The sequence below is a fragment of the Malus domestica genome, chromosome 03 (assembly GCF_042453785.1).
Source record: "Malus domestica chromosome 03, GDT2T_hap1".
Classification (NCBI taxonomy): domain Eukaryota; kingdom Viridiplantae; phylum Streptophyta; class Magnoliopsida; order Rosales; family Rosaceae; genus Malus; species Malus domestica.
The window spans coordinates 20,547,246-20,573,776 of record NC_091663.1 but is presented as its reverse complement, the minus strand read 5'-3'; the positions used below and the strand labels follow the sequence as shown (position 1 = coordinate 20,573,776).

The window sequence follows — 26,531 nt, the reverse complement described above, 5'->3', positions numbered from 1 at the left end:
GGAAACAAAGAAAAGGAGCTGAGGGCATGATTCAGACCTTGAGATAAAAATAGCTGGAATAATTGCTGCAAGATATCCACTCAAGGCATCTGAGGCCACAGATGAATAGCTTTTCAATAAAATTGCACATGAAACTTGATAATTTTTATCACCGGTATGCAAAGCTACAGTATCGTCAATCAATTTTTCTGCCTGAGTAGGTGCTGCATGCTTTAAAACTGCTGCACAAGCACCAGCAAAGGCACGTTTTGATGCAGCACTTTTTTCATCCTTAACAACTGGAAACAACAGCCTCAGTAGCCTGCTCGTATATGGTTTGATTTCAACACCAACTTTTTGAACTAGTAATGTAATAAAGCTGGCAACCCCAACCCTGTGACAGGATATATAAAGAGGCCACACAGTAGCATCAGTAACAGAGAGATAATATAGATTTGTAATACTACTAAAGCATCAACATTCAATCTGCTCAAATTTCTTACGTCCATCTCATGGACACCGAGCAATTCTTATTTCATCATTCTTATGATCAAAGATAATCTAGATTTGCAATACTACTTTTTGTTTTGAATCACACGTTAAAAATTTCACATATTCTTCAGAGTAGAGCAAGGTGATTAAAAAAAAAGCAAAAGGGGGAGCTAGATATACAATTCATTTTATTTTATTTTTCAGTGTTACACCTCAAGTAACTCTTGGCACACAACTTATGGGCCCACTTGATAACCATATCGTTTTTTTCGTTTTGGCTTTTAGTTGTGTTTAGTGTTAGTAATAAAGGGGAAATATGTAAGGGAAAGGATGAATAAAGAAGCTTGGATGTAGGATGTGGCAGGGATGTAAAAGAAATGTACAAGGAGAAAAACACGCAAATGAAAACTAAAAACCAAAAACTAGTTAAGTTGTTTTCACTTTCAAGATAATTGTTTTTGTTCCTTCTTCCTTATTTTTTCCTCTCTCCCATCACTCCCTTCCCTTAATACACCTTCCTCATATCTAAAGCACAAAAAGTAAAAAGTATAAACAAAAAAAGCCGAAATGGTTATCAACAGGCCCTAAGTTTTCTTAGAGTTAACCATAACATTTGATATGATAATTGAAGCTAAAGATCCTACGTTAAATCCTTGTAATTGCAATTTGTAACCTCCCATTGTAACTGAATTCCACATGGCGGACTCCACAACATTAGAGGAAGGCCCAAACATGAAAGGGAATGTCAAATAAAGACTAATTGTTGGCTCACATCCTAACATTCCCAATAATAACCCCTTAATTTCAGGTGCTACAATGGCACAACTACAAACCTTGTATTGAGGCCCACTCCGGACCGAACCAACTGAGCAAGACGAGGAACCAATTGATCTAATGATTCCACATCCACAACTTTAATGCAGAGATCAAGAGTTTCCCACATAGGAGAACCTTTTGCAATTGAAATTCTTAAGTTCTCAAGCTTCTCTGTCTGTATTCCAGCATTTGCTGCATGCAACTGGAAGAGGAAAGTAAAATTAACAAAAGAATTGCAATAAAGTGTGTGCCACATAAACAAGAGCTGCATTAAAATCTTGCCAAACCTCCACATAGTTAAGCCCTTGGTCCTCAAGGCTAGATAAACTTTCCAGCATGCAACAAACCAAATCAGATAAATGTGGGCGAATTGCAATCCCTGCACCCTATATATAATCAGCAGAAAAAGTAGTTACTAAACACACGTGAGAACACATCAATTTCAGTAAAGGTTATAATTAGATTTAGGAAAGATGAACTAAGGTTCCATTTTTTATGGAGAGTAGAACTAACAACTGAAAGTTTCATTTCCATTTTAATAGAAACCTGATAACTTCTCGTCTCTCTGATTTGTGAGGGTTGTGGGCAATAGGGATCGTCCCTTGAGGGTGAGGATGCTCTACTGGGTTTCTGTTTTGAGGTTTTCTTTTTTTGTTCTATTTTATGGGCAAATTAGTTTTGTACGGTCCAAGGTAGTTTCTACACCAAAACATCTGTATAGTACTCCTATCCTATTCACTCCAATCCTAGCCTATCCTATCTGATATACCAAGTTCCACCCGATCCTGGCAACCAAACGAGGCCTGAAGGTCTGCATCATTAAATGCCCCATCACCAGTTGTGTATTCTGTGGATAAGGCTGTATAGTGAGACCAGATTGAGTTGGGCAACCCCAGATTGAATTTGTGGGACGGACTATATCTATCAACATCCTTATAGGTTTCAGTTTCATCAGATTTTCAGGATTGGTCCTTGCATGCAATTTTTTCTGATTACAGAACTGCTGTGTAAATTTTTGAAATGAAACAAATTGATAAGAAACAAACAAGACAGAGAACACAATGTCAACCAGAAACACAAAAATTAAACAAATTGATAAGAAACAAACAAGACATAGAACACAAGGTCAACCAGAAACCAATAGCAAGGAAATTAACAAAAATCTATAACGACCACAAAAAGAAATTAAAACAGTAACTTATTATATTTTATAGAGCTGCCTTGCAATTTAGCAAAATACATGACAATGAGTTACCCTGAACTCTGACAAAAAAGAAACACAAAGTGAAGACCAAAACCTGACCCTTTCCCACAACTCTTCTACCCCCACCCCCTTATTATTGCCAAAAATTCTTATATTCTTATCCATCCAAATCACCCACAAAAGAGCTATCCTGCAATATCCCCACAACACTTTAGCTTTACTTCCCTTGTTTGTAGTGTCCTGCTAGTTAGATGTAGTTTGGGGAATGTCTTGTCCACTATGTTGCATACAGTGTTTTAAAAAGAGAGCCCTGAGGAGCGACTAGGCGGCTTTGGAGGGCGGGGTGGTGATAAAAACGCCTCTGTCCAGCGGGAGTGGGCTTAAACTCACCAAGGTGGCTGAGGTGCACCTAAGGCGTTTGACTGGGCCTTTTTTTTTGAAAAAAAATAAAAAATATCTGCCCAAGTTCAAGTTCAACTGGACAATATGACATACCCTCCAAGTTCAAGTTCAACTACACTATTGACATACCCTCCAAGTTCAACTAGACTATATGACATTCCCTCCAAGTTCAAGTTCAACTAGACTATATGACATTCCCTCCAAGTTCAAGTTCAACTAGACCATATGACAGACTATATGACGTACCCTCCAACTAGACTATAATTAATAATTTTAGGTCTCGTGACGTTATGGCCTCACGCCTCAAGGCTTTCGCCTAGGAGGGACTATCCATGAAACACATTGGCTTCACCTTCACCTTTTAAAACATTGGTTGTATATTAGAAGGACACTCTACATTTCCAGTTTGGAATCAACAAAGGGCGGGATATTAAATTATTACATTCCATAGCAAGTTCATCTTTCTGGTAATATCAATTGAATATATAACCAGATGAACCATAACACAAGGATAAGAGGTACATAGTTATTCTTGACCTATAAAATCATAAGAACAATGCTAACCTTTGCAAGCTTCATAACAACTCCGATAGATGCTTTGCGAATACTATCAACTTTACTTAGTATTCCATCTGTAAGCAGATAAGGCAGAACAATATCCATTGTATGGCGTGCCTCTGATACATCAGTTAGGGAGACATCAGAAAGCCTCACTGTCAATGAAGTTAAAGCACGGCATAACTTGTCACCAGAGTTTCGAACAGTCTCTTTTATGTCATCCATGGCACGGAACGCTGCTGACCATAATTTTCTTAAATGCTTCCCCACCTTAGTACCAGAATATGGAGAAAAACGTGCAGACAAAAAGCAAAAATATTACACTCTGAAAAAGCAAAATAATAATAGCATGGGAATGCTGGATTATGTTGAAACTCTAAGCAAGCTTATGGATCTAAACATAAACAATGACACAGCAGAGATGGAGAGAAATATAAAGCTGTACCAAATCTTAAAGCAATCTACAGAATAGCTACGACCTGGTGGTGGTCAATTGAATGGGAAAAATGAAAATATGCCTAAAGTAAATATATATATATATATATATGTACATATATAATAGGACAGAAACTAGTCATAGATGCTCAAAAGTAAAAAACAAGATAATTTGTATCTGCATTCATGCAGTGTTAGTATAATGCCAAACCGGCAGGTATTTCTCATTCCATCTATTTATCTAGTGAGGAATGACCCCCTTGCAATAAGTGCAGGTGGACATTGAGGGAATCACCATACCAGGGGGTAGGAGGTTTTTGGTTTTCGGATAATAGTAATACACATCAAAAGGGAAAAACAGAAAGGAGCCTGGTGGTCAAGAAGACCACACCAAAACAACCAGAACCAATTGCATAATGGAAAAATAAAGGAGGCACTGGGAAATTGGAAGAAAAGTCGCAATTGCAAAACTTTATGCAGGAGACAAACTCAGATTAATCTTATTACCTACAAAAGTCAAATACAGCTAGTTGGGAAATATGATGGATCTTACAACTAAGACTGGAGAGCTTCCATTCCAATTAAATACATGAGATCCATTAAAAGATTATCACCTGATCAAACTTTCGACCCTGAATGATATCCGCAAGAGCAAGACATGACGACTCACGGGAGCGCCAAAGCCGGGATCCACATTGTATTAACAAATCATCAACAATGAGGTCCATGTTCTCATCAATGGTTTTCTTTGAATCTGCTACTAGTGATTTCCATATGTGTGACATAGCATCCTAACACATCAAAGAAAAGCATAATGACAAAGTCAATACTTAAATATGTATTTTACAAATTATGATATTATCACTTGTAAAAGAAAAAGGGGAAAGAAAAAAAAAAGGAAAAACTGCTTTGAGGAAAGATGGGAAATACTAACATGAAAAAACATTTGGCACATAAGAAATAGCAGAGATGACATAAAAGTTACATAGATGGAAATGTTAAAGAATCTGTTGCTTTCATACCTAAGCTAGAGAAGTACATGAATGCATACCTGCACATTTTTGTCAGGATCGTATTGGTACCGAACTAGTCTTGGAATCAATGAACGCAAGTGTGGCTTTAGAGCATCTCCTGCTTGCTTAGCTATCTTTGAAAATCCAAAGGCAGCACCCCTCTTGGAATTTAGAGAGGCTTGATAATTAGCCAGATCCATAAACTTATAAATTAGATCTGGTTGCCCCATCTCATTTGCAACATTGCAAAGCTCCTTGTATGTGCTCAGTTTCCCTCCACTCAGGCCTTCACCAATAACTCCCTCTTGAAACACTTCAGAGTCTTCATCGAGCTAACAACAAAAATCTATGAACCTAAGAATTTGCAGAAATGCGGAGAGGGAGAGAGAGAGAGGGAAAGGGAGAGAGAGAGGGAGAGAGAGAGAGAGAGAGAGACTCACCTTGATAGCTCTTTTCCTCTTCCCTGAACCAGTCAGAGAGTTAACAAGTGCATGGACCAAATTCTCCTTCATTGCTGCATCACCAAGTTCATACACAATGCTCATCCCTTGTGAGGCCAGCTCCTGTGTAAGTTCATTCTGTTCGCCCAGAAGATGTGAAAAAGCCTCCTGCATGCAAATGAAAATGTAAAATCTATTCCCTATAAATTTTCAACTGATACCCAGAGCTTCCAAGGTTCCAGAATTCTGGTATGAGTATACTGCATGGAGACTCATTAATTTACTGTGCATCCATTTTCAAAATGTTGTGAATATTGTGTTTAAGAATGGGAAAACAAGACAAACCTCAGGAAATCGAAAACAACTAATCAAGATAATCAACTCCAAGAATTAACGTGGTTCGGCTATATGTGCCTACGTACACGGGGCATCAACAACAATCTTTCACTATATCAATAATGAGTACAACGAATAATCTTGTCAAACCTCTAGGATTAAGACTTGACAAAAAACCTGGGAGAACAAGAACAAGAATGCACTCTTATCTCTTTTCTTTTCTCTCCCACACACTTTGCCCTCACAATACACTCTCACTCTAACTCCTTGAGACACAACTTATTGTTTTGCTCCAATTCAAAACGAGTGCAATAGCCTCTTTATATAGACATAATAAAGGTCTTCTTCAATAAGGATTACTACTCCTAATTGGAATCTAGTTATGAATCCTTCTCCAATTGATAAATCAACTCCAATTGGGAAAACCACTCCAACTAGGAAAACAACTCCAATTGGGTAAACAATTCAATCATCTAAGACTATAATTCCTAACAGACTTCCAACAACTCGTCATGGGCAGGAAAAAACCCAACACAAAAGACTGATAATTACAAATCAACTCAATGACTGGAAAAAAGAAATTGTGGAAACCAAAGCCAAACCTGAATGTCTGGAAGCATTTTCTGGATAGCTGGGTCATGGCCACAATACATTGTAATTGATAATAACCAAACAGTTCCAGAACACCGATCTTCCTTTCTTGTACTGTATAGAAGATCGTCAAAGAGCTTTTTAGTTATTGCATCTCTAACTTTGGCATTACGTTCTTCTTCAGCTCCATTCTTTTCAATTGAGATATATTTTGACAGAGATGAGGTTACATCTCCCATAAGAAAGTTCGAAGCCATCGAAAGCGAATAATTAGCTTTGAGAATTAAATCTGCAGTCACTGGAACACCACCCCATAAAAATGATAGAGCCTCGCCAGCAGCAAAGAGGATGTCCTCGACCTGTATAATAAATCCAGAGTGCACGAATTTGAGATTTTTCTCATACCCTTCATTAATTTTCATCCAAAGAATATTTGAAAGTCTACTATGGGATTGGAGCGTAGAATTTGGGGAGTTTGGTGCTAGCAGTTATATGTAGGTTGTGGTTGGAAAGAAACCAAAGACTATTGGAAGATTGCTATGAGGTTCAAGTACAGAATTCAGAGAGTATGTTGGAGGGGAGCTATGTGTTAATTTCAGCTAGGATATTCTGTATTTTCTTCCTTTTTTTTATTTTAATTTTTTTCTTTTTATAAGTTAAGCAGGTATGTTGTAAAGTTTTTATCTTTTTAATGAAATCGGGTGATTCTTCTAAAAAACAAAACATTTTTGGGAGTGACATTTTAGTCCATTACAAGACTTTCTTCAGAGTTTGACAGGCATACATTTGTGCAAAGAATCTGTGTAACATGCCCAATTCTGGTCACTTCAAAGAAAATACTTATAACTATGTAAACGTACAGCTTACAGAGGTATAATTTTGGAGGCTGCTTGCTTACTCTCTCTAGCTTTGACTTATGAGTGACCCATCCCCACACCGTTACCCATATTATAAAAATTAAGAGATATTCTTTAACCATAACGTGTCATTGGGTGGGTTGAACTTGGCCTTAATTTGGCTAATTTAGGGTTAGGAATATAGGAATTATCCCTTCACTCCAATTATGGATTGAGACCAAAATGCCTTGACATAAACCAGACTATTGCTTTAGTCTGCAACATTAAAACAGGAAAGAAAATTGCTGATGAATATGGTTTTTCTAGTCTTTAAAAGCACTGCTGTAAATAATGAAAGGAAATTATTTTATGAGAGAATAGTTTCGTACAAACCTTGGATCGGGAAAGACTGAAAATTAAATCGAGGGCAATATTTAGACGTGAAGATGAAGTTTCCTTTACACACATATGGCCAATGGATATAACAACTTTTTGAATTGCTTTATTGTCATCGCCACCGAGTAGTTTTCTCAACTTCTCATTTAAAACAACCAGAATATCAACTGCAGTTTAATCATTCGGTTAGTAAGCATCTCAACACAAGGAGAAGAGAAAAGATAGTAAATGAAAGAGCAAAACCCATCAAATTACCTGAACTAGAATCAATAACAAGCGAAGGCAATGGGATAATCAGCCCAATGTGACCTAAGGCTTGGGTTGCTATTGAGGCCAGTGGTGCAGTCTCAGAATTAGTAACATCAACAAGGCACTTTAATGTAGTTTGAAACAGTGCATCTGGAATCTGCACAGTATGAATGTTGAACACAATGCCATGAATCAATTGCAAAAAAGAAAATGAATATTACACCATAATCAAAATAAGACATCAGTAAATTGGAAATTTATATACAATATTCAAATGGAAAGACAATATCAAACTGAAATCAAACTTATAGACAATATTCAAATGGAAAGACAAACTCCAGTGACCAATAACTTTCAATTGCCAGCAAGGTCAATAAGATAAAGAATACCCAAAGCTAACTTGGCAAGTGGTCGGCAACATCTGAGACAATTTTTTTGTTTGTTTATGTTATAGGAAACAAAGAATTTCACTTTGTATTTGGAAAGGAATAAATTTAATTGCATAAAACAATAAAATTACAAATGGAGTGGACAAGATAGCCACAACATAGAATGCACAAACATCAATGAAACATAGAAACAAAAGTTCTCCTATGCTAAAAAGATATACCCCTGAAGCTCTTTAGATATCGAGCGCCATAGGGATGTCCATAACCAAATTCTATCCCAAAACTTCTCTTTTTAGCTAATAGAAAAATCTTCAAAAATCATTTTATTTCTCTCCTGCTAGACTACCCAAAATACGAACGATACTATGCATCCCCACAAAACTTTGGCCATCTTCCCCATCCTTGGGAATTAATGCTTCTCAGACAAAAGAGAGAAATGGTCCCTGGGAATAACCCAACTTAAAACACCCTAAACAGCTCCAATCAAAGACTCAAAACCATAGGATAATGCAAAAAAAACATGGATTACAAGATTCCAATTTTTATTTTTTATTCAATAAAAGAACGGTCGTATTAATATTAAAGAAAATAGAAAAGAGGTTGGTCAAGAGAGCAACCAGAACACATAAAACAAACAAAACTTAGAAAGCTAAAACAAAGAAAACACCCAGCACAAATAGCTGGGAAAACTCCTAAAAACCTCAAAAGATTCCAAATCTCTTGCATAGAATGCATCACTGAGGATAAAGGCAAGAATCGGGTCTCCTTTGATTCTCTGAAGGAAGATTTTCATTGAAACAAAAAGGATTACAACCAGTGTCTTAAAAAACTAGTTTTAAGACTAACCTAGGCAGTTTTGGGGGCGGGCCGTGGGGCTAAGAAGAAAACGCCTCTGCCCAGCAGGAGTGGGCTATAGACTAGACTAAACGCCTAGGCTATCACCTCAAGTGCCTAAGCTATCGCCTCAGGTGCCTAGGCGTTTGAACTGTTTAAAGGTCGTACCCAGTACACAAGGCTCCCGCTTTACGCAGGGTCTGGGAGAGGTGAATGTCGGCTAGCCTTACCCCCATTTTATGGAGAGGCTGCTCCCAAGTCTCGAACCTGAGACCTACCGCTCATGGGCGAAGGCACTTGCCATCGCACCAAGTGCGACCTCAGGCGTTTGAACTGTTTACAAAAAAAAAAAAAAAAAAAAACCAAACCCCAAACAAAGTCATTTTTTGGGCAGGGTTTTCATAAAATTCATGCTAATTTTATGTTTCTAACTTTGTTTTTATTAGTTTATTATAACTTAGTGATTAGAGAAATAATAATAATAGTCAAGTATTTGATTGTTTGCCATGCTTGCATGATTGTTTAACAAAGTATGATATATATATCATATATTACGTATTATAATTAATTTAGGTACCATGAGGCCATTGCCTCACGCCTCGAGGCTATTGCTTAGGAGAGGCTAACATTGTTTACAACACAGGGGACAGGTTGTTCTCTAAACAACTGCCCTCTACAAAAACGAAACAGAAAAAACAAAGAAAAACCAATAAACAACAAACAATATACTACAGCACATCAATCAGAAAATAGCATGAACTGACCAATCCTGACCAGAAAACTCAAACCCATGAGGTTGTGCACAAACAATCCATGAGGATAGCAGAAGATTCATGATAAATCCCAAAAGTAAATCGTTTATATAATTATGAACTCAACTCAAATGAGTGGAATCTGTTGTCAAACATAGTTTTGTTTCAAAATTATAGTCTGATATGTGTACTTTGCAAATTTTCTTGTGCATTCAAACTAGGAACTATTGTGCAAAAAATCAGTATGGATGAATGGAACCCAGAATATTTATGTTCTGAGTGTGATTTTTATTAGAGAATAGGGGGTAACAGACGTTTCATATAGAAGGCAACACATTACCGGAACAATTAAAAAATATAAGTACTTACGGCTGGTGTTCGCGACATACAGTCTGCAGTTACATATCCTACTGCACATAATGCTCCATGTTGTTCTTCAAACCTGAAAAATATTTTAAGCAACCCAAGAATGAGAGTTACATTATCATAACAAAGAAAACAGCAGAACTGAAAGGCAGATTTTATAAACTCTCAATGATAAACTGCATAGTGCAATATATAAGCTACCAACCTTATCTTACGTCTTCCACTAACTGAGGCAATTAGTTCAGAGATAAGAGCAGAAGATTCAGCTGGAGCAAGAGCAGAGGAAGCAAACCCAAGTAAACGTGCTGCAGCTTCACGGGTATCCAAGTCAACATGACTGAGTAGTTGCCTTAGCCATGAAACTTTTTGGGCATAGCGCGAGGCTATCAGCTAATAAGGAACTAAGATTTGTCAGATGTGCTTTACATTAAGGGAAAGAGGATAGTAGTAAATAACAAGAAAAGTTTTTCAGTCACGACCTCTGGCATACAAGATCCAATTACAATTAAAGCCTTGGAAGCCTGGGCATGCAACTCGACAGACCCTTCAAAGGCCATAGCATGTTCAAGAAGTAAGCAGAGTGCTTCTACAGAAGACTGAAAATCAGTTGACCCTTTAATAGAACTGTCTTGCTCCAATTCCGAGTCGAAGCACTTCAACAGAAATTGAATCATAACTAGATATGTTTTTGAGGGAAAATGAAGCTTCTGCTCCCTCATCTCAGATGAATCTAATAAGTTCGGTTGCTGCCTAAGAATATAATCTAACATGACTCCAAGTTTTGGGTAATGTAGCTCCTGCTTCTGACTCATGATTTGCCCATCATCTTTCACAAGTAAAAGGCCCTCAAGAGCTATCTCCCTACAGAGAAGGAACAAACAAGGTGCAACATGAAATTGTGGTAATTTTTAGAAACATAAACAAAGAGAAAATAGGGTACTAGTACAATTAACCAATGTAAGGTTTAATTGAAACCACAATAACCATATATTCAGATCCCTCAAAAATGTTTACCCTGACTTCTAAACTCAATCATTTAAAACTCTGAATTGACTAACAAAATTTACAAACATATAAATTAGTACACTATAAAAAATGCAAATGCAGTTAAATAAATATAATAGGTAAGCAAACAGGGTGTCAAGAATTTTCAAGAGTTCATAAAGGTAACACCTTCAATTGGGTCCTTGTTCATTTGTAAACAACACTTTATTAGGGAAAAAAAGATGCAGATAAGACGGTAAGATGTCCAAACAACCATAACCACAAAAGAAATACAAAACCCAAGAAACACTTGGGAAGTACAGAAGCTCGTTCGAAATTGCTTTTCTAGGAAGCACTTCTAGAAGTACTTTTACTATGGATTAGATAAAAAAATTTGAAGTGTTTAGGGTTTGAAGTCTTTCTGCCAAGCGTAGTTAGAAGCACTTTTGGTTGTCAGAAAGTACTGTTAGCTCGTCCAGAAGCAATCCCCAGCAGGTCCTTAAACTAAAAGCAGTCCTTAAAATGCTTAAACAAAGAAGGCCAATAATAATTTCCTTGTTCCACTCCAAGTAGGCACCACAAGGGAGCCAACAGAACGTCTTGAAACAGTTAAACTTCAATGCTAGCGCCAAATATTAAAAATAAACAAAAAAAACAATAAGTAGCTTCTAGGGCACACCCAGACCAACCCAAACATATCAAACAAACGAGACAAGATCTGACTTGTCTTCAGTAGGATATGATCGAAAATTCCTCAATTTGTTTTTAGGGAACCATTTCAACTTTGGTGGAAGTGTTGAGACTGGAAAGAAATTGATTGATTTTTAAGACTTGCATGCAACAGAAGAGAAAGTCTGTCTATGGTCTTTATTATGGGCCTCAGTTTCAATACACTACAAATTTCTCTGTTCAAATATTTGGCTCCTTTGGAAATCCGCTATTTGTTAGGTTTCGTTGTGTTAAATTTTAATTTTAGTTTTTGAAGTTTAGGGGAACTTTTGTTTTCCATCTTGTGGCCATCTTTTCCCATCCTGTAATTTTATTGTTATATTCTACAAAATTCAGTTTCTTTCTCAACCAAAACAAAATGAAACCCTAACCATGAAAGTACCAAATTGAACCCTTATAAATATCGACAGCAGGTTCAAAGCAAATCAGTTAGCATCTGACCATCAAATATGAAATCAAATCGTTCAACTGGAACCTTTACTCCTAATGCACCCAGGCTAGGAATTGTTGACGAAAAGAAAGAGGGAGAGGTTGACTGACGTATAAGCATCAAGCATACAAATAAAGAAAGGAACTTATATTACCTTATATCCAATTTAGTATCAGCTGCCCCAAGCATACAAATAAATCGGCTAGGGCAATGTTGCAAATCAAATAAAGAAGTCGCCCATCTTATCACACAGAATCGTACTTCACTTTGTTCCTGGTAAGCAGTGACCACCACTTAATCAGGCCTCCATTATGAAAAGTAATTTATGAAACATAAAATGAAGCACTATATTCAAATACCAGGTGAACAGAAGGGAAAGAAATATAAGAAAGTTATTTACACCAATATACTAAAAATTCAAAAGTTATGACACCTCTTGAGCATTTTTTAGCAAAAGCATCTCCAGATCCTTTAGCACTGTTGATGGGGCACCCTGAAAGAAGATAATAATCGGTATAAATATTTTGAATACACAAAACTGGTAATTAGAAAATTGGAACCGTGAGAGATACTGACATAAAACTGGGAAATGAATAGATCTAGAAAAGCTTAACGTATTATATCTATATTAGAGGCAAAACAATTCAGAAGAAAAACACAAATAGAAGAGAATTATCACTCAAATCTTTGCAATATTTGAGCGACATTGATGCAAATGCAACCAAAATTAATCTAGAATATTTCCAAAATCTCAGTTTCTACGGCCCTTTTCTATTGTTTTGGACCAACATCGGCATTTCTATTAAGGTTGGCAGCTAAATTGGTTGTTGACTTGAACACTGAAGCAAAAATGTGTTTGAACTTTGAACCAACACCAGGCCTTAACATTTCTGTTTGAACCAACACTAACCATGAACCATGACAAAATGAGAACATCTTTAAATTAACTAGGAAGAGGGCTGGAAATGCAAACATTACCAGAATGCACTCAAAAGTAGAATCATGCACTCCTATCTCCTTTATTACTAAGAAGGAGTACAAGATGATTTTTTGGAGTGAAATAACAACTTCCAGATATATAAATTAATGAAGTTATTTATTGTGCTCTAACATGACGACTTGCATAAATTGATTGTTCAAAATCCTTGAGGCCAAATAAAATCTTTACAAATAAAAAGTAGGTAAATGTTTATAATCAAAGATACAACCAAATACAGAACATTGGCATTGGCTCCGGGTCTGCTGTCCACAAAATGGCGTCTCCTCCTCCATTTTTTTTACATGTGTCATACCACTTAACTCCAACTTAACTCTGTTAACTTTTAATAAATTGAAAAAATAAATAATAAAAAGTGAGAAAAAAAAACTAGCAGAAACAAAACTCCCCAGTCCCCACCCACCCCCCACCCACTCAGCCCTAAAAGCCAGCCACCCCTTCCTTACCCGTCACTGGCCGACAGCCAAAGCCTCCTCTCTCACTTGGCTTAAGATGCAGATCTATGAAAGATCATTGCATTTTTTAATCAAAGTGGCCCAATGGCCCCAACCCTACTTGTTCAATGATAAAAATCATTGCTTCACGATGTTGTACTGTAATTGACAATGGATGATACATATGGCTTTCAATTTGACTATTTAGGAGCAGTGGGGGATGGGGTTATCTTGACGAGTTCTCGGTTGATTTGAAAATTTGGGAAAGTTGATTGAATAGTCTCCATGGATGAGATTATTCAGAGAGTCGAGGGAAGAATTTAGCGGTGGCAACTAGAATCAGGGCTTGCAGCCGATGACTGTCAGGCTTGGTGGGTGGGACTTAAGTGGCAACTGGTTTCATGGTTTTTGTTTTTTTTTTTTTTTTTTTTTTTTGGTTTTTAGTATTTTAATTTGTAAATCATTAAAAGTTAACAGAGTTAAGTTGGGACTAAGTGGTGACATATCAAAAAATGAAGGAGACATGGAGGGGAGACCGTTTTGGGGGACAGCAGACCCACAGCCTGTGGCATTACCTTGTAAGCAGTGGCAAGGGAATTGGTTGCTTCTTGTATACTGAGGCGAAAATGCTGGGCCTCCACCTTCAATGCATCAAAAAGACGCACAGCCATGTCAATCTTATCTCTGCAAGGAGGGAAAATACAACCAAACATTTTTCCCCTATAAGTTTTGATATGAAGCATGCAAGAGATGTCGGAAGAACCATATGCACAAAGTTAAGGAATAAAGAAAATGGAAACAGAAGAAACAAATAGGATGGTTTTTTATTTTCTTGATAAGAACAAATAGGAAGGTACTCAACCTGAAAAGTTGAGGCATGCGCTGTGCAAGCAACCCAATTGCTTGATAAGCAAAAGTTTTGGAGTCCCTAACAGTAGCATCTGGGTAAATTCAGTGTACTATATCAATCAGACTGAAACTCTGCCCTTTCCATCTAATTGTAAAATGTACAAATGAACATAAGTTAAAAGGCATCCATTGCATAGAGAGCAAACCTGATTCTGAACTTGAAACAGTGTCAAGTGACTTCAGAATTCCACTCAGAATAACAGGGCCCATGAGTTTGAGTTGATCAATCTTTGACTGCACGCATAGAGGTTTTAAAACTAGAAGTTAGAAAAATATAAAATAACAGTACAAGCCATGAAATAAGTTAAGTATGAATACTATTTCCCTAAAGAAACAATGTAAAAATAAATTGAGGCCAATTTCTATTCACTGATTTGTAATCAAAATATAAAAAAATGCTGATCAGTCTCAAAAACATTACAAGCCATGAAATAAGTTTAGTAGGAATACGGCTTAAGACTGAATCAAGACGACCCAACCCTCTATAGCAAGATAGGCTTTCCTACACCCAGCCGTTTCCTAACATTTCCCACTACAGGGATCCCAAAAACTCAAACAGCACAGCTTACCTTCCAAAGCAAACCCCAAATAAAAGGAACACCACTCACATATTTCGGATCAAACACCCATAGGAAAGGAATCATAATCCTACAATGATTGATAGCCATCGAAACACAATTGCAGATGATTATCCAAAGAACTGTTACAAGGGTTGTGGTTCATTCCGGTATGCGGTACAAAATCAGGTAGGGAATTAAGTAGTCACTGTGGTACGGGTATGGAGGTGACAGGCATAGTCCATACGATATTTCGGTCAAAATTCGTCTGAGAATGTAACTTGGTTCATTTATTTTGGAAAATGGTGAGTTCCACACAAAGGCTAAGTTGAGGGAATAGGGTAGCAGATGGCCTACGAATAGGATCACTCGACCCCAGATCGAAAACTGACAGGTTTGAGCGTAATGGGTAACATTGATCCAAAGAACAATAAAACTAGCCTTATCCCCCAAACTGAATAAATGGTGTCATCTGGGAAATTGAGGTCACCAGCCTACTTCAGAGTTAAGACATCAACCTCCAAGGTTAAAGGAAAGGAAAGTGGAGTTCTACCAATCTAAGCCATGTAGACATTTTAAATCTACCCCCAGGTATACCGTGAGTGACAACAAAAAAAGTTAGTTGACTCAACACCTGCTAAATAACTCTTCCCACATCTCCCAAAACCTTTTCTAGCCAGAACAAAGTCCATGAAATAATAACCATTATCCTCATCCTTACAGGTCACTCTCCATAATGTCCAAGGTTCCCTCAATAACCATTATCCTACTTTCAGTTGTCTCTCGCTATAGCTTATCTTTGATGACTGCTAGTCCACGAATCTAATTTCCTTTCTTCTTTTTTTGTTTTTTTTTTTGGGGGGGGGGGGGGGGGGGGGGGAGAGGTTTTATAGCTTAAACCAATAAAGTTACAAAAGCAGACAAGATATCCAAATAGAAAAGCATGAACATGATCAACAAAATTATCACCCTAAACTATAAACCAATGTTTTAAAAGCAAGAAATGAAGTTTTATAGCTTACACCAATAAAAATACAAAAGTGGACAAGATATCCACATAGAAAATCATGAACATGATCAACAAAATGATCACCCTAAATTATAAACCAATGTTTTAAAAGGTGAAGGCGTGGATGAGGCGTTTCATATATAGTGCCGCTTAGGGAAAAGCCTTGAGGCATAAGGCCGTTAAAATTTTTAATATAAAATATAATTTATAAATGATATAATACTTTGTAAAACAGATATTTATTGTCATTCAAGTCACAAATAAGTTTAACCAAGCAATCAAATTAATCAACAATCAAACAAATAGAGGGGAATCCAGACATCTAGCCTTATGCAAGTGCATCTTTATATGTACATATGATTTATGGAATGCAAGTTCAGTGCAAACGAAGGCTCAAATGAGTTAGGGGTGAGGATTGGAGATCAAGAAGTGCCAAAGAGTGACCGATTTCGCTACCTGGGATCTATCTTGCAAAAGAATGGAGAGTTGGATGAAGACCTCAACCATAGAATACAAGCTGGATGGATGAAGTGGAAGAGTGCATCCGGCGTGTTATGTGACCGTCGTATGCCACTGAAGCTCAAGGGAAAATTTTATAGGACGGCAATAAGGCCGGCAATGCTTTATGGCACGGAATGTTGGACGGTGAAGCATCAACACGTACATAAAATGGGTGTGGCAGAGATGAGAATGCTTCGTTGGATGTGGGCACATGAGAAAGGATAAGATTAGGAATGAGGATATCCAAGGTAAAGTAGGAGTAGCCAAAATTGAAAGAAAGATGAGAGAAAATCGGTTACAATGGTTTGGACATGTGAAACGAAGGCCTACTGAAGCTCTAGTTAGAAGATGCGATTACGGGACAAAGGTTCAGGGCCGAAAGGGTAGAGGAAGACCTAGGAAGACTTTGAAAGAGACTCCAAGAAAAGACTAGTACTTGGATCTAACAGAAGAAGTAAAACAGAACCGAGCTCAATGGCGTTGTAGGATTCATATAGCTGACCCCACTTAGTGGGAATAGGCTTTTTTGTTGTTGTATTTGGATGGGATGTGTAGTCTTAAAAAAAGAAATAAGGTTAATATAATGTTTCTTTTAAGAAAATAGTATAACGTTAAAAAAAAAAAAAAAAAGACGTTTTATCTTTTTTTCTTGCTGACCTGTCATGAGAATATCCATGAAAAGATACTTCTTTATCTTACAAAAATAATAATAACAAAAACAAAAAATGCTTATCTATCTTGTACAATGTATTAAAAGCATGAGGTATGGGCGAAGCGTCCGAGGGATAGCCTGGCCTAGGCGTGAGGCGTGAGGCGAAACCACACAGGACCTAAATTTTTTAATATATACATTGAGCCTACACATTATATTAAAAAAAAAAAATATTAATCAATAATCACCCTAAGCACACACATATATTATAAATATATATACACACATTTATATACATATATTATATTATATATATAAAATAGAGGATGAAAAACAGAATGAGTACACATATAACAATGCATGCAGACCGCACACACATCCATTATATAAAAAAATAAAAATCAGAAAAAGAAGGCAGAGAGATGATAGTGCAAGCAATTAAAACCCTACCCAAAATTTGGGTTTGGGAGTTAACAAAAAAAACAAAGCAGCAGCCAAACAGAGACATCTGGACGCCTTCCGCCCACTCCCTCAAAACAGAGGCGGCCTTTTAAAACATTGATCTTGTATATGAGAAAAAAATATATAAAAAACAAAAAATGAACAGAAAAGAAGATGAGGGGGCAACAAAAGTGTGGTCATTTTAAACTTTGAAGAGAAAAAAATATATAGAAAAGGAAAACTCAGCCCAAAAAAAAAACTAGCGACTTCATTTTCTTCGCTGGGCAGACCACTCTGCAACTAAAAAATTTTCAGATCTGGGCCACTTAAAAAAGAAAAAAGGACGCTCAGTCGAACACCTCAGGCGTGCCCTGACAAAGCCTAGGCGAATTTTTCGCCGACTTCCGCAAAACAGAGACTATTTTTCCTCCCACCCCACCTCCAAAGCAGCCCGGGCATGCCTTGGGGTGAATTTTTTAAAACACTGCTATAAACCAATAAAATACAAAAGCATACAAGATTGTGTGATCTTCTCAAAAAGAAGAAATGAGAAAATAAAAATGAAAGACTTAGGCTTGTGATCTGCACATAAAGAGAAACGAGAATTGACAGAAAATTATGTACTGCAACCATAAAGTTAACATGCCTAACCCTTAAAGTGGGCCAACTCCTGAAAAGCACATCATATTGCAAGTTTTAATCAATGCCTTCTTCAAAAAGTCCAGAAAAAGTTTTGCAAGTGAAACAGAAATCCAAAAACAAAAAAACATCACGAGGTCCTTACATGTTTAAATACCCAGACAGTGAATTCCATTCCCAACTGCTTCAACCTCGATGTGGTATCACTTCCTATCAATTACCCAAACACAACACATCAATACAAATAATCTGTATCAGAGCATTATATTACACACTCAACACCAACATAATATAAAATGGAAATAATGTTTCTGTTGGAAAGGGGTAAAGCCAATTGGAGAGATGTTACACATAAACATTAGAGGATTATAATTCATATTAGTGTGGTGGTTCCGATGTAGAAAGAGTACACTGGTCATGCGACTTTTTTAAATATACAATCTTGCTACATCTAAATTCCTTTGCCAAGAACCATCGCTACCATAATATATGACTACATTTTCTTGAAATTTGAGCAATAGCATCCACTCCAGATATGCATAGAATAGATTTGACTCTCAAAAGAACTATTTAATTTATAACATTTAGACCATGCTCAAACACTCATTAACACCAAAAAAGTTTATAGCCGACATTTAGGCATCAAAATTTTGGTCAAGTAGTAGGAATTGATTTGTAACTAACTTTAAGAAGATGATCTGCATACCATATATGCAACCAAAAATGCACTGTAAAGTTGCAGGGAAACTGTTGGCTGTTGTAATAGATCGGCAGAAAATAGATATAAGTTTTGCTTTCAAAGCAGGATTTGCCGGAGTGATTCTAGATTCAGGAGCAACACTTTGAGATCCAGCAGTACCTGCATAAACTGGATCTTATGTACAGAAGATGGATTGAAACTAAAACAAACTTAATTCATGTCAATAAAACAAAAGAGTCCAAAACTCTTGGAAATGGACCAAACAAAAGAGTTCAAGTTCTGCAACTGGATATGCAAGCAGCACAATGCAGCTATAATCTGACCACAAATATGTCAATTCATATTTAGACCACAGCTTATAGGCTTTTTATGATATACTATGATGAAAAGTGATTCCATCTGGCACAAAGTGATTAGAAGCAAGTATGGTCTCAGTGACAATGGTTGGGATTCCAAGATAGTTCGGTTTGGAACAAGTAGAAGTCCTTGGAAGGATATTTCCCAAGGGTATAGTTCTTTTCCGGAGTGCTGCCGTTTTGTTCTTAGTAAAGGAGATCGAATTAGATTTTGGGAAGACATTTGGCTGGCGAAAGATCTTTACAACGTCTCATTTCCTAGGTTGTTCAACTTATCCAGGTTTCATAACAAGAGTATTTCTAGTGTGGCTAGTTCTGCCGAACATTCTTTGAATTGGGAATTTGGGTTTCAAAGGAATTTGCGTGATGTGGAATTAGACGAGTTGTCATCTTTTCTGACAAGTTTGGATCAGGCTCGCATTCACCCCTCAAGGGTTGATGCAAGAAATTGGATATTTGATTCTTCAGGATTCTCTGTTAAATCTTATTGTGATTTCCTCCTCAAAAACTGTACAGAGGGTTTTTCAGGCTTGTGGCCTGGTATGGAAACCTAAAGTTCCTAATAAAGTGAAGGTTTTGGTTAGTGGCTCATGGGAAAATTAACACTTGTGACATGCTCCAAAAACAGAGACCTAGTTCATGTCTACAACCTGATCGGTGCATTTTATACAAGAAAAGTTCAGAGTCTGCTGATTATCTGTTTCTTCACTGTCCAGTGGCTTTAAATCTCTGGTTGAAGTTGTTTAGGGAGTTCGGTATGAGTTGGGTTTTCCCCAGGGATTGTTATTCTATTATGGTAGAGGAACATAAATTATCAGGAAAAGGGAAGAAAATGAAGGTCTTATGGGGATGTATAGTTTCAGCTATCTTTTGGGTCATTTGGATGGTAAGAAACAAGCTGATTTTTTAGGACAACGAAGTCAGTATATCCTTGTGGGATAACGTTCGGTTATGGTCATCTCTGTGGGCATCGATTACTACAGAATTTTGATATTTGTCTTTTTCAGAAATTTGGTGTACCTGGAATGCTGCTATTAGTTAGTTTTGTGTTGTTTTATAGTTTCTAAATGTCAGTATGATGGTGCTATTTGTCCTGTTTTGTTTGTGCCCTTGCAGACTTCTTGTCCACTCTTGTATTTTGATTGTTTCTTTGCAATAAAAAATTGTTTCTTCTTCAAAGATGAGTTCACAGTTATCTCCCCAGAAAGCTATTACACAAATACAAATACAATAGAACAATATACGAACAAGTTAAAATCTACATCTGAATTTAAAATTATTAACTCAGCCAACCAATTAAAATGAACAAAAGAATTCAGAATTTGTACCATTAAATAACAAAAAAAGTTTGTTTATCAGGTCTGAATCATCTAAGTTAGCTCCAGCAGCCTTCTTCTTTAGAAGCTCCTCCCCTCTCTTAACAACAGGCTCTTGACTAGAATTAAACAATTATTAACATATGAATCCACATATCAAATAAGAAAATCAAATAAGTTGAGACTGAAATTTTAGTTATAGTGGAGAAATCAGAATGTACCAATCTACGGAGGAAGCCACGTATAGCGGATAAACGAGCTCAGGGGCCAGCTCCATAGCGTCAATAACATTCAAGATCCCTAACTGCTTGCAGAAAATCAAAGGGAATATTGGCGTTTATTGATAAATATATATTTACTGATAGTAGTAAAAAACCATGCACACAGACACATGGATAAACATACATGCATTAATTGTGATAAACAGTTTGAGTTTAAATTACCCTATGTTTGGGAGGGAAGAGAGGTGGAGGATGAAAAACAAAGAAGGGTGATGGCAGGACAGGGATAATTCATATATTTTTGAAGTATGACGAAGGATATACGAGACAAAATAGGAGGGGTAACCTTCCCTGTCATCCCAAAAAAAAAAATTAATCCTTTTAGAAATGGTAGGAACAAAAAGGCTTTGACACTTAAGTTTTCCATCATAGTCATTTAAGGATTGCAAATAGAGGAAAATATGTGCAATGAAAGAAAAAGAATATAGGAAATAAATCAAACATGTTACCCAAATACTTTTGTCCTCCTACTTCAAGTAAGGGGAAAACACTTTATTAAATCATCCCTTCCCCCTCCAAACAAACAATAGGAAATAAGAACAAAATCTATTATATTTCCTCTCGCCACAACCCGAACCCCAGCAGAATTATACCATTAGTAAAAGGCCATCATAAAAAGTACAACATCACTACCTATAGGAAAAAACATGTACAATATATTATACACAGAAGAACTTCCAACTTGTACCAAATTTACCTTTCTTGTTAGAAGTATATCATTTTTCAATGGTTGTTTCCCTGTCACACGGTTGGTTTGAGCAACCGAAAGTCCAGGTGGGCATTCTCTGTTGTGAAGCACGAGTACTTTAGTATGTATGACTAAAGAAATTTTCTAACATTTTATACTAAAACCCACTTCCAGACCTTTGAGATGACTGTTGATACAACAATGTATGAAGGCAAAATTCAAGAAACACGTTCCTGTCCTGGGAATCACTTATCATTCTATACTTTGCAGCAACTTCATTGTTAATTCCTTTTGAGTGACATTCACCAATGACCTGTAATCAAGTCAGAATACTAAGTTCTTCTTATTCTGTGATATACTCTTTTATGATCCTCAAATGAACTGGATACCATATTTTAGTACAAAATCATAGTTCAATAAGCTCAAAGCATATCCATTTTTACCATACAAAATGTACACCTTCTTTCTGGCCATACCCACTCTAATAAGACTGCCGTTTACCTTAGTAGCGAGTCTGAGTATAATTTCTTGGTGCTGAAGAGGAAGCCTGGAAACACCCGACAGAAGTATGGCTGCCAAATCTTCCTTTTGCTGTAAAAGAAGATACAATGTTGTACGATCATATGCTGTCATATGAAGCGAACGGAACATACAAAGATATGAGAGGAAGAAGGAACATGGACATACTTTTGTATCTGCACGGTCCATTGCCATCTCGATATACAGAATGCAGAAATTCCTGACCATTGAAGCAGTATTAGCTTCCGAATATATATTCCATAACTCCGACAAGGGTAAACCAATCTCAGGTTGGTGCTTCACTCTCTTGTTTACGTGACTCAATATCTCAAGAACCTGCCCCCAAACAACAAAATCCAATTCCAGAATAAAATTTCCATAGATTCAAAACCCAATTACCAAATTCAGCTAAACATACAAGTAAACCAATATTTGTGGCAATTATTGTTCAGAAATTGAAGACCACCATCGACAGGAAAAAGTAGCAAAGCGAATGGAGAGAGAGAGACAGAGACAGACAGAGAGAGAGAGAGAGACAGAGAGTTTGACTCTGACCTTGTTGCGGACGGCGGAGGATTGAGAAGAAAGTGAGGAAATGGTGAAGGGGAGAAGCTTGGAGAGTAAGGGTTGGAGGTTGGAGTCATCGCAGAGAGCTAGCCGAGTTAGCAACCGGTCCAGCATCTCTACTTTCTCTTCATCCGACTTTGTCGCAGACGCCGATGATGCTTCCGCCATTTCTTTCACAGCACGAAATGTGTAGAAGCAATTGGGAAAAACCTTGGACCTCCTCCTTCGCCTTCGGTTGTGATTTACCTTTTATATTACGGTTTAGGCCTACAACTTTTATACACCTTTTGTAAATCTAGTTTAAGCCAATTTTAAGAAAATAAAATTACTGTTTGGATTCAGAAATTCTTGAAACTGCATGATTCAATATTTCTTCCCCTGAGAATTTCACAGAAATTAGGAAATGACGGAAATTACAAGTTTCGTTTTTTTTTTTTTTTTTTTTTTTTTTGTCAACTAACTGTGTTTGGACGAAGAAATTTAAAATTATTCAGGAATGTTAAAATGACGGAAATTGAAATAACAAGATTTTATTTTCTAGAATTTGTAAATTTTCTTGTTTGGTTAATCTAAAAGAACAATGAAATTGAATACTGAATTTGTTATTTTTAAACTCTAAATCATAGAAATTGGGAAATGATACATATTTACATGGAATTTGAACTTGGGAATTGGAGATCCCAAATTCCAAGTTTTTTTTCCACACGGAAATTCTAAATTTCTATGTTTACGAATCCAAACAAGGGAATTGGAGCATGTCAATTTATAAATTCTGAATTTTACTAAAATTCCAAGTTTATTTCCGTCATCCAAACATAGTGAACTTCTATTAAACAAACAACACAAACTTACAAATCACTGGGCTAAAGACAAAATATATACAAACAAAATTAGACCAGCCAAAAAGACAGAAGAAGCCCAAACAAAAGTTGAGCCCAAGACAAGTTGGAAAAAACCAACCATGAAGCCTATGGAACTAGTTGATCTAGTCTTTGTGATTGTTGTGTCTCAAGTTGATCCAATGTTGTGATTGTTGGTAACTAATTATTATGCTTGGGTTATATTGAGAATGCAAATTAGCAGACCGCAAACCCAAATTCCTAATGGACAAGGATTATCTGCCCTCCACTTCCGGTGCCCTCCCCGTGTCCTCATGTTTTGTGTGGTCACGGTTAAGCCACGTCAACATTTTATATTTTTTTTTTTATAGATATAATAAGACAAAAATGAATAGTAATATAAAATGTTGACGTGGCTTAACCGTGACCACACGAACAGGAGAGCACGAGGAGGGCACCGGAAGTGGAAGGCAGACAATCCTTGTCCATTCATAATAGCTGAAACCCTGAAACCTACATTATTTCATTTTCATTTTTCCTCTTGAAATTCAAGCTCATTTTTCCTCTTGAAATCCTTGTCTCCAACTCTAAACCCAATGGCCTCCTTTTCCCTTTCGTTTCACTTGAAAGCTTAAGCTCTGTTCTCATTATCCGCTCTTGTCCGTTGTTCCTCGATGCCCAAGTTCGTCGTCCTCCAAAAAACCTCATCATCGTGGTAAGTTGTTTTTCCTTTTGGGTGTTTGTTTTTTGTCCTGTTTATGCATGAAATTGATTTTATTTTTTACTTATTTTGCTGCTATTTTTCATTTTATTTTATTTTGGTTTTGTTTGGTTTCTTAAATTTGTTTGTATTTCCTTTTGCAATTTGTCCATTTGACTATTGATATGCATATATTTTTTTTATTTTTTATTTAAACCTAATGAAGACAAATAAAAGAAAGAAAGCGCGTAAGAAAGATCATAAGAAAGTAGCGGTGGAGCAAAAAGAAAATGAGCGACTAGAGGACTCATCGTAAAATTAACAAAAAAAATGACCAATGGACCCGTAAGACTATTAGGGTGTGTTTGTTGCGCCTGACTATTTCGGACTAGACTAGCTGCAGGGACTATGCTGGACTGGCTTAGACTAGACTAAGCTGGACTAACTTAGTGAAGCGTTTGGTGTAATGTTGGATTAAGAAGTATGATAATAAAAATAGTACTGTTTACCAGATTTGTGTTTACTTAGAGTAGGACTACAAATTTTTGTCATTGTGTAATAGAGTAATGCTACAAATCTCATGTTATAGGTTAGTTGGAACATATTTTTGCCATGGATATTATGAATCTTACAAAAATGGGACAATTGTTTTGTGTCTATTACCTGCAAATAGAATTGAGACATACTATAGTTGGGACATACTATTTATAAATAGTTGACTTTAATTTGCAAATGTAGCTTGGTTTAAACTCTATCACCCAAAAGAAGAAAAAGAATAGTGTCCAATACATGCAACTTCAACAAATACAAGTACATAAGAAGATACTTGTGACAAGTCAATCTTTGCCATTGATTGACTCTTAAAACATCATTCACTAAACTTTCATCCAGGATATTTTACAAAATACCAGTGAACTATAGTATAGCATTCCAAAGTAGATCTCCATAATTTACAAAATCCTAGTTAACATTAACCAAAATACTTTATAGTGCAAAACTAAGTTATAAGCCATAACATAAGATTGTACGATTAATAAAATACATCCATGTCAAAATGTACCACATAATAAAATACTTTCTTGAGTTCCGATTTGATTGCCCTGAACACTCCCATATTTTGTGGTTTTTCCAAAATAAGAGACAATGCATCTATTGGATCCATAGGAGAAAGATCCATTGCTTCAAGTTCGTTAGCTATGTCACTATGATCTGCAGTACCTTGAACTAAAGCTTCAGTTACCATTTGCATCCTCTTCCCACTTTCGACATAAAAATCTTTCAGTCCACTGATAATTACCTCGGTTCCATCACTTGAACTTCCCACAACTCTTTTCCTCTTTCTTTGGCTATTTGCAGATGAGGTGCTTTGTTAGCTTTGTTGGTTCATTGACGAAACAAAATTTTCACTTCCAATATCACTTGCACCAACTTGATCATGACTTTGTTCCTGCACCATTTCAGCAGGGGTTTCGGCTACATTACCTGTAGCCCAATCTTTTCCAAATATATATGCAAATCTATCATATAGTGGAAAAGGTTTGCTTCTCCATCCATCGTCTTCTTTATTTTTCTAAGATTATATTAACATAGCAAAACTAAAATTTAGTATGCGTAACAAATATAGCAGTAAGAATATAATTACTGTATAAATAAAATAAGATATGAACCTGCACATAAGTTTGCCATGCGTTATCACTGTCAACTTCAACGCACTTTTTGACATCATTCCATGCAAATCCACTTGTATTTATCATGTTAACGATCAAACTATATGTTTTTTTTCCATTTATTCAACTTTGACTCAATATGTGGAGTTGCCTTTATATTGGAATGAGGACATAAAACATTGACAGCTTTCGCTATTTCAATCAAAGTACCTTGTTTGAAAGCACCGGTGTCACACCGTTGCTTTCTAGCAACAAAATCCTCAACAACAGATGGTAATGCTTCTTCCTCAAATGCTTCCCATTTACGCCTTCTTCCTTTTGGCTCTTGAGTAGCATTCAAAATATTGTCGTTATCCATACCTAAACAAAAAATATTTGAATGTACTAAAATACAATACAAATAATCAATTTGCAAAATATTCAATCAATTTGCATAATATCCAATTAATTTGCATATCATCCAATCAATACAAAAGTTTTAACATTCACTGATGAGCAATCTAATCATTTTACTAATATCCAACAAAT

At 36.5% G+C, this 26,531-nt stretch overlaps 1 protein-coding gene across 2 annotated transcripts in view; it reads right to left on the bottom strand.

The window, feature by feature from the left end:
• The window catches only part of LOC103418941 (uncharacterized), a 28,138-nt gene extending 4,961 nt beyond the window's left edge, over positions 1-23,177 (bottom strand). The window contains exons 1-27 of one of the 2 annotated variants that reach the window (XM_029100048.2): positions 22,786-23,177; positions 22,399-22,566; positions 22,213-22,302; positions 21,888-22,024; positions 21,721-21,808; positions 20,964-21,046; positions 20,755-20,861; positions 19,077-19,229; positions 18,516-18,580; positions 14,718-14,805; positions 14,525-14,603; positions 14,238-14,346; positions 12,665-12,724; positions 12,386-12,504; positions 10,568-10,949; positions 10,294-10,478; positions 10,092-10,164; positions 7,754-7,904; positions 7,496-7,665; positions 6,278-6,625; positions 5,340-5,507; positions 4,938-5,231; positions 4,501-4,677; positions 3,458-3,721; positions 1,575-1,673; positions 1,305-1,489; positions 38-373 (exon numbers count right to left, since the gene is read on the bottom strand). In XM_029100048.2, the coding sequence (XP_028955881.1) occupies positions 38-373; positions 1,305-1,489; positions 1,575-1,673; positions 3,458-3,721; positions 4,501-4,677; positions 4,938-5,231; positions 5,340-5,507; positions 6,278-6,625; positions 7,496-7,665; positions 7,754-7,904; positions 10,092-10,164; positions 10,294-10,478; positions 10,568-10,949; positions 12,386-12,504; positions 12,665-12,724; positions 14,238-14,346; positions 14,525-14,603; positions 14,718-14,805; positions 18,516-18,580; positions 19,077-19,229; positions 20,755-20,861; positions 20,964-21,046; positions 21,721-21,808; positions 21,888-22,024; positions 22,213-22,302; positions 22,399-22,566; positions 22,786-22,965 (4,358 nt within the window). In that variant the 5' untranslated portion in view covers positions 22,966-23,177. The remainder of the gene's footprint in view (positions 1-37; positions 374-1,304; positions 1,490-1,574; positions 1,674-3,457; positions 3,722-4,500; positions 4,678-4,937; positions 5,232-5,339; positions 5,508-6,277; positions 6,626-7,495; positions 7,666-7,753; positions 7,905-10,091; positions 10,165-10,293; positions 10,479-10,567; positions 10,950-12,385; positions 12,505-12,664; positions 12,725-14,237; positions 14,347-14,524; positions 14,604-14,717; positions 14,806-18,515; positions 18,581-19,076; positions 19,230-20,754; positions 20,862-20,963; positions 21,047-21,720; positions 21,809-21,887; positions 22,025-22,212; positions 22,303-22,398; positions 22,567-22,785) is intronic. The other variant, XM_029100049.2, reaches the window with a different exon arrangement.
• Between the last annotated feature and the right edge of the window lie 3,354 nt (positions 23,178-26,531).